The following is a 15030-nucleotide window of genomic DNA, read 5'->3' on the forward strand; positions in this document are numbered from 1 at the left end:
ATCCTAATGGCACGTGAGAGTGTGTGCCTGGGCTGAAGAGACTCTCAGAGCTGAGGCCTAGGTGTGCGCATTTACAGAAACAAGAAGAATAAAACAAACACCATGATGATCCTGACATGCCTCTAGGAAATTGTACTAGAGACTCAGTTAGGCTGTACCCTCCTGTGATCAGCAATTACTTCTATGGGGGACGGGAATGAACTGCCATTGCCCATAAACAGTGAGGCTTCGTGGTCTTTACAGAGTACTTGTTACACATGAATTCAAAGTGTCTCAGAGATATTTCATAGACTCCTAAGAGCTCATGATTCAAAACAACTGAAAACACGTCCGCGAGCCCTGTGTTCTAAATTCCCTCCACGGCATCTTGCACGGTCTTCATAAACACCCTCAGTGACTGGGAACGTGACAGCCTAGCTGAGATTTTTATCAGCAAGTGGGACGCAGAAGTCAATGGCCTGATAATTACGTTCTCAGAGAATACAAATCCAGGAGGAAGAGCCAAGTTTTTGGATGAAAGAATTAGGATCCGAGAAAGAGCCAGGCAAATTGAATGATGAACTTAATCTAATAAGACCACAGATATGACCCCATTTAACAAGGGCAAATACCATCCTTTGGACTACGATCAACAAATTCAAATGCCCTAGAGGATAAGAGAACTTCTCATTTTCTTATCTGTTTAATAATCACCTATTAATTTTTTTACCTTGACTTGTTTCATGAACTTGCAATAGCTGAAAAAGAAGTGATTCGGCAGTGATTCTCCAAGTGGTGCCCCGGCCACCAGTAGCAGCACCTCCAGGAAACTTGTTAGAAACATACATTTTTAGACCTCACCCTAGACCCACTGAGTCAGGAACTCAGGGATCTCAGGGCTCAGCAATCTGTGTATTAACCTCCCTCCTCAGAATTCTGATACACAATAAAATTTGAGCACCACTGTAACAGAGTTTAAGATTTTTAAAAATGGAAAGTCCAAAGCATTCAGAAAATTAAGAGGAAGTTGTGCTAGAATAACATAGAAAATGAATGACTAAAGTCCTGCAGTTTTGAGAGCAGGGTGCTACCAATTTGGCTCAGAACTTCCTAATAGCCATTGCAAAGAAAGACATATAATCAGTTCTGTACTGTACTGGGCCTGTGAGATCCATACAACAAACGTTGTGCTAAGATTCGAAGAAAACTCCTCTGTCTTCATGAAGAAGCAAATACATATTGTAACAAATGATATGCTCAACAATATCCCTTCAATAAGTAAAGCCATGGGTTTCTGAAGGTTATTTCTTTTGTCATCTGTCTCTTCATTGGACCAGTGATGGGGCAAGACTTGGGATTTCTACTGAGTAGGAGATCAAATATATGATGGAGCTCTGTGTCTATAAAGAAGTAGGCTGCTGGAAGAGGGAGATTTTCCTTATATTGTTCTCTGACAATGTTTGGATTCCCATGGTCAGTGTTGAAGATACTGACAACTTGAGGAAGGAACAAGATGGCAAGAGATCGAAAATCCTTTTATGTAAACAACCCCTGCCCTCCTTTCACCTGGAACAAAAAAGGCAAGGGACCCTTTCCATATCTACTTGCCTCTTCTTTGCTTAATTCCTTCTTTGGGTCAATTTTATCTTAAATTGGGAATAACAAACTATAGCTAGGCTGCTTCTGTCATCCACTTAGTGGTATCCTTTAAGAAATCTTTTGTGTCTTCTCTAATACTATGAGCCTATCTACAAGAAATGAACAGATCCCAAACCACAACTTTGGGGAGAATACACAGCAGACTACCATGGTTTACAGATAACAGAAGGACAGCCTAGCAGTCAAACATTCAAGCTTGGAAGTCGTATGAGAAAGGCTCATATCCCAGTCGGGTACCGACCTGCACAACATACTTTCCCTTCTCTAGGCCTCATCTTCCTCTTGCACACAATGGAGCTTAAAATGGTCCACACATTGTACTTAACATGTAGCATCATCATAATGGGAGATGCTGACTCAGGTAGATGCTAGCAGACTCTACGAGAACACTAGTAGGACACCACATGAAGGCAGCTAAGCCTCGCTCGTGAGACTCTACAGGGTTCACGTCCATCACTTAACGGATAACAGAAAATAAAGGCTAGAGGCGCAGGCTAGCTTGCCTTACTTCAGCTTTTAGAGAGAAGATAAGTATCTGTCATGCAGGGTGTCCGGCGGGGTCTCTGGTCCCGCTCCCCACATAAGAACGCAGGACATGGCGAGGCCAAAGAGGAACACCCACGGAGCCATAGGTAGGGGAGTCACACCACTATGGTCTCACTGGAGGCTGGAGCCACACTGTCCACAACCCTCACTGCTCTGCTTGCAGGCTCAGCCACCATCTTCTTGCTAGCCCCCATTAGCTGCTAGCGTAGCCACGGCAGTTATATTAGTGGCCAATGGCTCACTGGTTACAGCTGACGGCCAACTAGCCACAGCTGATGGCCATCCAGTCACAGTTGATGGCCATTTACCACCTGAGCCAGCACCTTTACACGTGAGGCCGAGAGCCTGGAAACTGCACTCCTGGCTCTGTCCCCACAGTATCCCAAGTCGGTATCTTTTACCAAGACCCCCAAGCATCTCTCCCTTTCTACCTAAGCTTTGATTTTGACGGTATTTTAAGCAGAGCCCACAGGATAAAGGAGCATCAGGTGACCAGAGTACGAGAGCTGGGAGGGCTGCAGGGACTCGGCCATCGCCCAGAAGCTCACGGAAGGCAGCGTCGGAACTGTGACCCATGCACCCTGTCTGTTTCCTTTCACCACTTCCTCTTAGTCTTCTTGTCCCTGCGTCTTGAAACTATTGGTTTTAGTAACATTTGATTTGCTTGCGTTTGACATTTCATGGTGTCATGGTATGCACGATAAGAAGGAGTCTGAAGACCTTAATTCAAGTTCTCAGTTCTGCCAGGTACTCATCGTGTTGTTTTCGACAAGTCAGTTTTCTCATCTGAGTCTCAGTGTTCACATCTGTTTAATGAGAATAAGAATATCTGCACTTCTTGTCTTTCTGGGATTGTTACAAGGTTTCATGAGACGTGTATGAAAGCCCACTGTAAACTGCACTATGCTATGCAAATGGAAGAATACTATTATTTAAGGAAACAGTCCCCCAATTTCCCTGTATCATCTATCACATCCCTCATCCTGTGATTTGAGTTTTTCAGGGTCCCTTTCTCAAACCTCTGCCTCTATTCCTTCAGGAGGCTATCACCCTGGAAGCCTAGCTTTTGCCTAATAATTTAGTGTGGGAGGAAGAGAAAATAAAAATCTTATTTAGTAAAATTATACCAGTCTTTGAGATATATAGAGATACCTAGCAGAACGTTATGTCAGGCAGTTTCTCACACGACCTTTTTTTCAATGATCTCAAATATTTAGAAATTAGCTAAGAGAGAAATCTTAATATCACCCGCTCTGTCAGTCTGAGTCATCAGACACAGTCATTTACCATCCCCCAAAAACTTCCAGGTAAAAGTCAAATCATCTTGGAGAATACCAGAAACTATCATCGTGAAGATGCGTCGCTTGATATGCCCCTGTTATTTTCTCGTTGTGGGAGAAAAGAAAGGTGGTAGACTCAAGATTAAGTCCATGGTTTCACTAGTCACTGTCTGTGTGGTTTTGGGCAAGTACCTGATTATCTTTAAACAATGTTACTGTATTTTTGTTGTTGTTTTTCTCTGGAAAAAAAATACAATGAGGTCAGACATGTCAGTGGAGTGGGTGATTTAGAGTTATGATGGCGTTTGTTTTAGCGTGTATCTTTTGGTTTTATGAGACTGAGACCACGCATAGAATCCAAACTAAGAAGTCTTATTATACAGATGTGTGAAGTAATACAAAAACTCTTGGAAATCACAGACCAGGAGGCACAGCGAGTGTAGAGACTAGACCCTCCCACTCTCTATAACTCAGCAGTGAAGTTTGTCAAGTCTCATTGTGGTGTAGGCTGTAGGGTTGGCTCTACTGCTGTTCGTGCTTTTTCTTGCAACTCCCCTACCCACTGGCTTTTTCACGTATGCTCTCCCAAGGCACAGGTCAACCAGAGTCCCTCAAGCTCAGTTCTCTTTTGTGACATCCTTTCTGATAGGACTAAGTTGTTCACTGGCGGCATGTTTCTCAATTCATAGTTTTTGAGAAAACATCGAGCTCTTGGAGCCACTCATTTATTTCCTGCTAAGAAATGGGTTCGTACGTAGATTATGAATGGCCACTCCTCCCCAGTTGGGTCCACCACTGGTATAATCGGCTGTCAAAGAGATAAGAAGTCATAAACATGGAACCTTGGGTGTGCCTCTTCAGCAAGGATGGTGGTCAAGTTCTCATAAAGTAGTAGTACAGGTTGTGTGTGATGGCTTGGATTCTAGAATTTGCTTCAATTTGAATCTTGACTGGACAGTTTCTAAAGATGTGACCTTCAGCAAGTTACTTAACCTTGCAAAGTCTCAGTTTCCTCATCTGAGAAATAGATATGATAGTTATATGTCATAGGAGTGTAGATGAGTTTTAAATAACAAAAGGGAAGCACTTAGCACCATTTCTGCCACAGATTGAACGCTCAGTAAATGCCAGCTACATCCATATCAGGAGGAGGTGTGTGGGCAGGCCCCATAAAACAGGTCTGGCACAACACATAAAGGTACTGCATGAACAATTGTTCACCTCCCCTCTGCGTTGACATAAACAACACTGACCCATCTCGGTCCCCCAGGATATATCTGTTTCACATTTCTTTCCTGAAGGTGTGTGGTACTCTCCATGACCCGCATGCCTCTCTGAGGAAATGGGATGCTACAGACTTTTATAAAGTCAGTCGTAGCTCTGCTCACTGGACTTGGGTAGCTGGCTCTCAGTTTATCATCAAGGTGCCCATTTCATGCTGCATGGAGACTGAACGAAGGCAGCCTGAGTAGCGTAACGAGCGTCTAGGATGAAGCCTTCTCCAGGGTTCTGGCACGTTTACAGAACTGTCAAGTAATTTCTTCTGGCAGTTCTCCGTCAGGGTCTTGGGAAATCATAGGTTTTCATACAAAAAAAAAATATAGTGAGCTAAAATATGTGTGAAATGAGATGGAGTGTTTGATTTGGGACACAGAAATTCCTTTCATTGTTATACAGTGATGCTTTATTTATTTGGTTGTGTTAGAAAATGGGCTGTTTCACAGAAGTGAAGCTGAAGTTTTCTCATTTCAGCTCTGAAACTATTTTTCACTTTTGTTTAATGGGAGTCTTCCTAAAATGTATCACACACTCTGCCTTCTTTACAGAAGTTGAAAATTTAAAGGCTAATGTTTATGGAGTACATACTATGTATGCAGCACCACATTTAACTGCTTAACTCTATTAATTTTCCCCACAAGCCTGTGAGGTAGGTCCTATCATAACATCTATTTCACAGAGGAAGAAATTGAGACTTAGAGAGGTGAAGTAACTAATCCAGGTTACACAGGTACAGGTAGAGGTGGTGGCATTGAGATTTGTGCCTGGGTCTCCCCAAACTCTTTAGAAACTGGCCATGTTATTGGAGGACATTTTGGTTAACACATGACCCTACTAACTATTAACTTTCAAAGCTGGATCTTTGAAAGTCTACACATACATTTCAGAAATGTGTCCGTGACTCTGAGAGTCCCTTCAGTGCTTTGTAGAAGGAATTAGTATACAAAATGGCAGCCCATAGTTCTAAATATTCATGAATATTCCTTCAATCAGCAGAGGGCACTTGAGTACCTACTATGTTACGGTGCCTTGTACTCTGGAGGCAAAGAAGTAGGAGGCACACAGCTGCCTTCCAAGAAGGCACACATTAGAGGTACTCCAATGGCACCATCTGTGAAACTTGCCGAATTTGTGGCCAAGAAAACGTTGAGAAGGAGGTGATTCTTGGACCCACTTTTCAAGGAAATCCTCCTCCTCACCAATGTCAATTATCTGGGGATGAGACTGAGGAGTGGAGACCAGGTCTCCGGAGTTAGATGCTTCCTTGACTTCAGAGAGGCCGTGGAAGCAATGGGTAAGCTGTGCTTAAGAAATACTTCAACTTGTCCTGCTTGGCAAAGAAGCTGTGGTCAGTGGGCCTTGGGCCAGACGGAGGAGCTTGGTTTCTATAACCTGAGTCTTTCATAGCTGGTGGCTTATGAAAACGGGAAGTACATTAGAACCACATCTGGCGGGGAAAAAAATACATGTTCAGGGGGATGTGTTCTCTCATTTGATTAGTAAATGGGTGTTAAATGCAATTCCCAATTGTAGCTCTTTAAAAACACACACACAGTTTGGAGTATTGGTAGCACCATTAGAGTTAAGTATATGGATTTCTAAGGGAATGACTTTGATATATTTAATAATTTTCTTATTTCAAAAGCAGTAAGTTAGTAGACAATACCTAATAACTTCTTATCCAGAGATAACTAAAAGTTTTAAAACAAATCCTCCAGCATTCCCATATCCTTTGGTCTGTCCCTTTGATCTCTCTTCTTCGAGTCACTCTCATCCAGCTGGACATAATGTCCTCTCTTGATGGCTCACAGTCATCATTATGGTTGCTGTTTATGGCCCGGTGCTGATGTAAATCTGTGTGATGAGAGGTGTGACAGTTGCTTTGAAACCTTTTCAATTAGGTCTTTTTTTTTTCCTCTTTCTCATAGATTGGCTGGTAGCCATTGTGTCTAGCTTTCCACATGTCTTCTTATAACTTCTTCCTAGTGTATTTTTACTTATGATTAAGTGCTAGAATCGCTAACGACCGGTCTCGTCAATATGCGTTTTCTAAAGTAAGAGTAAGCAGGCTCTGAGGGAGGACAAAAGGGCTATCTTTGGAATCAGTGTAGATCTGCAACTGCTATTTTAACTGTCAGGAAAGCATGACTTGTCTATAGAGATAACTGAGTTTTGCTTTCTTGATGACATTGGCCTAGGTAACGCTACACTTTTCGAGAAAGGAAAAAGAAAGGAGAGAGGAATGAAGGGAGGGAGAGAGAGGGGTAAAGAAGGGGAGAAAAGCCAGGCTATTACTTTTTTTGGGATCTCATTTTGAATCTCTCTTTTCCCATTTGCTGTTCACAGTGGTTTAAACTTCATTGACTTAATGGTGCGACAAGGGAATATCGACAACCCTCCCAAGACTCCCCTGGTGCCAGGTTTCGAATGTTCTGGGATTGTTGAAGCTCTGGGAGACAGTGTGAAAGGATACGAGGTAATGTTCTTCTGACTTTTGACGGAAAGAGTAATAATTATCTGGAATCCACTGAGATAAAACTTATGCGAAAACACTTGAAATAATCTATGACGCGTATTGTTATTGATGTTTTATTGTTTGGTTTTGTTAACAATGTTTATAAGTGATAGGACTCTCCAAGTGTCTCATGTACCATCTTGATGCTTCTGGTAGCAGTCTGGTGGCCAAAGGACATCTTATAATCCTCTTTTTTCATGTTATATAGCTATTAAATAAGAGTACTTGGTTTTGGATTAACTAAGTGTGTATACTCCCTCTTCCCACCCATGGCTCCAATTTTCCCATTACTTCAGGCTCAAAAATCAATTATAAAACACAAAAGCTGAGGAGAAATAGTCTCTGTTTACATATTTTGATTCCTTTAAATATCTACTTACTGTACGTTTAAACGATCATTTTTAAATCATTATTTCAGACATTGGCAAAGTGGCATTTTTGGATAAAAATTTTAAAGCCAAAGGGTAAAAGTACCTGATAATGGGACAAATTGGTCATGGGTTGATGGATTTGGGAGTAGGGCAATGGACAAAAAGGATTATTATATTATTCTGACTAATTTTGTACATGTTCAAAATTCTCCATAGTGAAAAAAAATTTTCAGTTGGTGAGAGGACATATGATCCTTCATACCATTTCAATGCAAATAAAATAGAATCCGGTCTATAAAAACTGAAAAACTGTGGGCAAATCAATTGCACAAAACTACTGTAGTTTGGAGTCAGGAAAACCAATAGAAATCAGGTACAAGAGCTCTCGCTTATAACTAAGTGCTTCCCCAGGGAGATGTGAATGACGCTAACACCTGAGAATCTGCTATAACCGGAAACTTGGGCAAATTATCTTTTTTTAGCCTTACCACAACCCTGCGAGGTAAAGATTGTTACTCTCTCCTTAGAGATGAGGTTCATAAGGGTGCAGTAATTTTCTGTGAGGTCCGAAAGGTGAGCCTGGATTCAAGTCACCAGAACCTTTTCACTCTTCTTAAAATATCCTGATCTTTGCCCTTGCTCCCAACCTGCAAATGTTGCAAAACTAAATGCAGGAAGAAAAATCCTATAAAATGCAATGCCGAAACGCCCTTGGAATTGAACTTGAGCCTGCTGCTCAGTCTCAGTGCCTCTGAGCCTCAGTGTACTCTAAAAAAATATCCATCTGCTCCAAATTCATTATGATGAATGTCTGGAAATCTCATCCCACCCATCAGTCTTTTTGTCAGTGGTTTCCAGCTAATACAGCAGAAAAATGGTGAGAGAGAAGTAAACACGCTTTTTCTTTTCTCTCAGATGACTTCACATTTTCTGTCCCCAGGTAAACAATATGACCAGAAGCAGCACCATCTCTCCCTGAAAGTGCTGCGTATAAGAAATACCATGTTTCCCAGAAAATAAGACTTACCCTGAAAATAAGCCCCAGTTAAGATCGTCAGCCAGACGGACGCATTTAGTACGCTATGACGATGTTCCAGAAGAAGATGACATGACTGTATTTGAATAAATGTGGATTGTTGTACGTGAAAAAATAAGACATCCCCTGAAAATACGCCCTAATGCGTCTTTTGGAGCAAAAATTAATATAAGACCCGGTCTTATTTTTAGGGAAATACGGTATTATCTTCTTTTTACTCCGCCCCATGGCCCCAAAGGACAAGCTCATACTACTAACTCCATTAATCCTGCGCAATAAATAAACAACCCGTTATCTTAGAATATAACAGTAGATAGGGATGTTGTTGGCTTTAGTTTGGAGGGAGGACTTTCTATGTTTAATTATATACTGGGGGTGCCAAAAAAATGTATACACACTTTAAGAGATGTTATCTATCTCAAGCAGTAGTTCGCTGTAATCAGAAGTGTCTGGACCCTGACGGTAACCACTTTGAGCACCTCTTGTAACCGCAGACGTCAAACGTGACGTGTATTCATCTTTTGTTATCAGTATATATTGAGTCTTACAACACAGGTTTTTTTTTCCTGCCTTAAAATGTATATACATTTGTTTGGCACCCTCTGTATATTTTCCCTTCTATATGATCTTTCTTTGGCTACTTAGCTCTGACTTGCTTCTTGTCAAACCTCCCCTTCACCCCACTTCCCTCCGGTGCCTTTCAGCTGCACAAAGGAAAGAAACCACCTACAGGTTTCCTGTCAGGGTGTGATTTGGGAGAAAACCAATACTAACAGTCTCTCTATCATTTTGACTTAAGAGCTCTAATCACATTGGAGATGGAATTCCATGCAGCAGCATGCTGAAGAGCTCTTCTGGTTGATGATGGCCAGGGAGGCTGGAGAAGCTGTTGCCAGCAGTACAGGAATAATTTGGGCTCCGTCGCCTAGGGCTCAGCTTTTGTTTTTCCTTAATAGAATCAAATCATGAAGGGAGTTGGATTTTTTCTTTTTTTTTTAAGTCGCCTACCTCTGGACTCTGCGATTGGGCTGATCTGATGGCCTAGCCACTTTTTCCATGTCGACAATGCAATGGAAATGACATGGAGCAAAGGTGACTGAGAGACATGGGGCAGTCAGCCCTACGGGGATGACTATGACCATCACTGTAAGGTGGAGGAAATACCCTTCATTCTACTCGGTGTTGACACTGGAGGCCATCGGCTACTCTGGGGCACTGTCTGTATCTTTGGGTTTTCATGATTCTGTGCAAAAGAGGATGCCAGTGATAGACCTCAGTGATCCCCTGGTCCAAGCCGTTGCATTCAAGATGATATTCCCAACATTCATCATTTGGTCTTCAACCTTCCCCGGGATTAAGACATTCACTGCCAGGGGGACAACCCTTGTGTCAGTTTCTTCGTGAGACAGCTATTCCTTCTGCTTCATGAAATATAATGGGTCTATATTTAGCTGTTGATCAAACTGTGAATTCCATGAGATCAGGAACCAACCTGTTCTTTTTAAGAGTTAACATTGATGGCTCTTTCCTCATTTTACATGCACTGTGCTAAGCGTGTTGCATGCATGTGTGTTATTTAATCTTCATAAGGACCCTTTCCTAATATTATACTCTTTTCAGAGGTGAGGAAACTGAGGCTGAAAGAATTAAACCAACATTCCCAGACTTGGTAGATTCCCGTTGTACACCCTTATATAACTTCACGTCTGCTTTGCAGCACTCATCTCAGGTGTGATGAATTAATTATTTGTATCTGGGTCAGCCTAACCAGATTCAGATCCTGGCCTATCTCCTCTCTAGCTACATAGCATTGGGCATGTGCTGTAATCTCTCTTTGTATAAATTTAAATATCTGTAAATTCTATGATCATTCATCTGTGATATGGGACTCTTATACACCCCTCTCATAGGAGGCTTTTGTTGTTTGTTGAATAGGGGTAGAAGAGAAATGCTATATACAAAAGCCATTACTTTATTAAGAATTCACTATGACCATAGCACATTGACTGCTAGATTTGGAAGTCATGGTGCAAGCCACTAACATACCAAATAGCAGAATGGTTCGCTTTAACTAGCACTTGGCAGCTCCTACACGCTATTACCAAATACTAGTTCATTTATCTGTATTTCCCTTCAGTAATGATATGCTATGAAAAAAACTTAGCATACCATTATGACCATTTTAAATGGAGCACAGCTCTATTTTTTTGGCATGGTGTCTGGCTATATAAGTTATCGGTAAAAAGAACACAGTATTCAGCCATGCCTTAATAGGGGTTTTGTAAAGAGTCCATGTGTTGAAACACGTGACACCCTTAGGACACTGCCTGCCATACAGTACTTGTGCGATAAATGTTAGTTGTTCGTCACACCTGGTGGCTGCTATTTCACTCTAAGCCTGGTTGCTCTTGTGCAGTCACCTGCACTTAGATTTATGTGGCTCGTCTGATGTGCCACATCAAGTCCGCTGTGATTAGTAACCAGTTAACGTTTGATGCAAATACCACAGTGAACTAGCCTGGCAGGAAATCCATGTGGGGTGGCAGAGAACAAACCAGAGTAGATTTTACTCCTCGCCTTGCCCCTTTAACCTGCCTTGTGGCTCAGTTTTTCTCAGTTCCAAAAACAGAGATGAAAGGAGAGGTTCAGCAGTCAAAGGACCTTCCAACACCGACATTCCCTGGTGTGTGATGTGAGACACATTGTGCATTTCTGCTCAAGAAGAGGCGCACAGAGCCTGCCATGAAATTGAGAGGCAGGCCAGGGGGTGCATATTTGAGGTTTTCTGTTTTCTGGGAAAGAATCTACAGTTTTCATCAGATTATTGAGTATTTGAGGAATTCCTCAGAAAAGGTGACGAAACCCCCACTAACCCTGTGCTTCCCTGTGTCCAGATTGGGGACCGTGTCATGGCATTTGTCAATTACAATGCCTGGGCAGAGGTGGTCTGCACGCCCGTGGAGTTTGTCTACAAGATCCCAGATGACATGAGCTTCTCCGAGGCTGCTGCGTTCCCCACGAACTTCGTCACAGCCTACATGATGCTCTTTGAAGTTGCCAACCTTCGGGAAGGAATGTCTGTGCTCGTGCACTCGGCTGGTGGTGGCGTGGTGAGTGGACTGCTTGTGAATCCTCTTTCTCGAGGTCATGCTGGTGAAAGTGGGGTGACACCCAAGTGACAATGAGATGCCTATGTGAGCTGTGCCCGTTCGTAGGGATGACCTCTATAGTTCTGGTGAAGCGCACATGGATGGAGGAGCTCATAGAGATGTTTGTGTTGAGGACAGGGTAAGCCTCAGAGATGGTTTTTCTGGAGTTTGGGAAGTTGTCCAAGGTGGCATGTTAGGACTCAGTGAGCCTCAGAGATGGTTTCTGTCGAGAAGAACTCTCAGTCTTGGTGTCAATCATTGTGAGATGCCTCACGATCCTGAACCACTATTATTTGAAATGCCAAAGTGGTGGATGATTTACTTTTTCAATAAATTGCCGTGGATTCTAGATTGTTCCCATGTTAATGACATCCTTATTCATCTGTGTTCTGATATATTTTCTTGTGTGGGAGAGAGGTAGACTGAGACGATTGTACTAGCACAATGGGAATTACACATAAACCTAAGTACACCCGTGAGGGTGGTTGCATATGTGAATGCCATCTATCAGGTGTGTCTTTGATGAAGGGGAAAATAATACAAATAAAAATTGCTGCTCTGGAGTTCAGGGATGGCAGTAATTCCTTCCATGATTTGGATGTGTCTTGGAGCCAGTCATTCGTGCATATTGCATGCCTGCCACACAGCAAGCACTACGTACCCATCACGGTCTGCTGGGGTTGGAGTCAAACTCCAGTCTTTCTAAGAGTGAGAGGTTGCTCATTGATGCAACAAGTATTTATTGAATACATATGATGTTCTGGACGTTATGATTTAGAGATAAATAAGAAAAGGTCCTGATATACCATCTAGTAGGGTTTGAGAGGTTCTCATTGTTCAGAATTCAGTAGTTTGATGAACTCAGAGATGAACTCTTACGATTCAGTCTATCTTGAAGATATTTTCACTGGAGGTTACACTAACCTTGAATTTTTTTTTTTAATCTTGGCTTTCTATGATTATCAAAACCCTACATAATATAAAGCACATTTCTGTTTCTCTTTTTCCTTTCTGAGAAGGCAAGCTCACATACAAAAAAACAGGAAGGCAAAGAAACAAAACTTTAGGAATGCCTTAAGAGGAATATCTTCAATCACTTTAGCAAAATGTGCTGATGTCTTTTGACCATGAGTAAAGATATAATAAAGCTAAACATCCCTTAGAAAAGAAATGAATGCCAGTGCCAGTTAATCTGCTAACAGCAAGCAAGCCATTTAGAATTCTGGCATTTATGATCTTAGTGTGCTCAGCATACAAAGCGTTAGAGGTTTGTTTTCATATTATATTATCAGCATAAGCACCAGTCTTTACAATGGTGCTAAACTCAGTTCTGCTGAGAGTCAGTGTTTAAACATTGGCACTGATGATGTTTCCTTTCATGTTTTTATTTCATTTTTTTTCATTTGAATTTGTTCCTGGAACAAAGAGGAATGTGTCAGGAGCATGTCTCTCACAAAAGAGAAAAAAATCTCGGGAAATAAAAGTTTTTACCGTGTCTTATTCTGGGCTTACAGACATTACAACAGTAAGAACTAAAATGTGAAACAGATGAAGGAACTGGGGGAAAAGGATAATGAGGGTAGGAAAATCAGTTGGCATATATAATGCAGGCTCTGATATCCTAAAGCTGTGCTGAACATGGACGACGGTCTTGGCTCTTAGCTTCCTAAAAGTGCGCACAAATAAGGAAAAATGACCAGCCACATGAGCTAGTGCTCATTTAATAGAAATAAACCAGTCACTATTAAGGAAAACCATACTAGTGCTGTGTTACAGAGACTGAGGGAATATTTCCCTGTGGTTTCTCATAAGAAATGTATGCTGACATGCAAAGAACATCCTCAACAAAACTGTTACAGTAAATGCAACTATTGCCGTGATGCTTTTTCTTATGGTCTACCCCTAATGTAGTCTAATGGTGCCCAGGCAAAGCAACATTTAGTGAAAGCAAATATCCTGGGGTCAAAAGGATGTGGTTTGGCTTAACCTGGGGCCAGTTTAAAAGTGTGGTTGAACTGCCCATCTCTCAGGCGAGTGGGTCTCCCTGAATAGCATTTCTCCCAACAAGATTTGATAGGTAGTATGCAGCACTGAATTCAAGTTACCATTAAAGGAAAGACTTGGCCAAGTACACATCCATGTATGTGCATACTCAACCAAGCTGGGGTGGACTTGACACTGTCTTACAAAATCTAAGGAATCCTAAGGGGAACCCAGACCATTCCGCTGCCTCACAGTGGAAAGCCCAGTATTCTAACGACCAGATACCTGGTACCTGTGAGCATGATACCTCACATGGCAAGAAGAACTTGGCCGATGTGATTAAGTCAAGCACTTTGAAATGGAGCGAGTACCTTGGATTACCCCCGTGAGCCTAACGTAATCACACAGGTCCTTCAAGATAGAAGAGGGAGGAAGAAGAGTCAGAAAGTGAGTTAAAGACGCTGCACTACTGGCTTTGATGATGGAGGAATCACCGTGAACCAAGGGATGCGGGTGGGTTTTAGATGCTGGAAGAGGCAAGGGAATGGATTCTCTCCCTGGCGCTTCCAGAAGGAACACAGCCCTGTTCACACCTTAATTTTAGCCCAATAAGATTTTTTTGGTTTTTGTTTGTTTGTTTTTTTGACCTCTGATCTCCGAAACTGTAATATAATAAATCTGTGGGGTTTTGTTTGTTTGTTTGTTTTGAGCCGCTCAGTATGTGGTAATTTGTTAGAGAAGCAATAAGAAACGGATACAGCCATTTTGCTGGGCTGCCCCCCTTTTCACTGTGGAGAGCCCACAGAGGCCCGAAGAAAAACAAGTAGCAAGTGGCCAAGCTAGGATTCACATCCTACTCTGGCTGATTGCCAAACCTACTCTCTTTCCATTCTACAACCTAGAATGTTGGGAGAACCCAAGTCATTCATCCCTTACTTATTCATTTGTTTAACAAATATCTGTTCCACTTCTACCGAGTGCTAACTATAGACATTTTAAAGAGCCAAGAGACTGTGGCCTGGCCCCACATTTCCTTACTTGATATTGATGAGGTGACAAAGAAGGTTAAACCTAATTAGCATAGTTTCCTAAATTGAGTTAATATTCTGTATGGAGTTCTAATGGTACCAAGACTTTTGCCTGATTTTTATCAGAGGTTGGGATGGGGAATTTGCAGAGAAAATAAGAAATGCCAGCCTAAACTGTACTTTTGAAGGAAATGTCGATATAGGAT

The 15030-nt window shown here is 41.9% G+C and overlaps 1 protein-coding gene across 1 annotated transcript in view; it reads left to right on the forward strand.

The window, feature by feature from the left end:
- VAT1L (vesicle amine transport 1 like) overlaps window positions 1-15030 on the forward strand; it is a 142809-nt gene that overhangs the window by 16728 nt on the left and 111051 nt on the right. The window contains exons 2-3 of the mRNA XM_081031343.1: window positions 7089-7218; window positions 11559-11774. Of these exons, the coding sequence (XP_080887469.1) occupies window positions 7089-7218; window positions 11559-11774 (346 nt within the window). The remainder of the gene's footprint in view (window positions 1-7088; window positions 7219-11558; window positions 11775-15030) is intronic.

The sequence above is a fragment of the Rhinolophus hipposideros genome, assembly GCF_964194185.1.
Source record: "Rhinolophus hipposideros genome assembly, chromosome: 21".
Lineage (NCBI taxonomy): Eukaryota > Metazoa > Chordata > Mammalia > Chiroptera > Rhinolophidae > Rhinolophus > Rhinolophus hipposideros.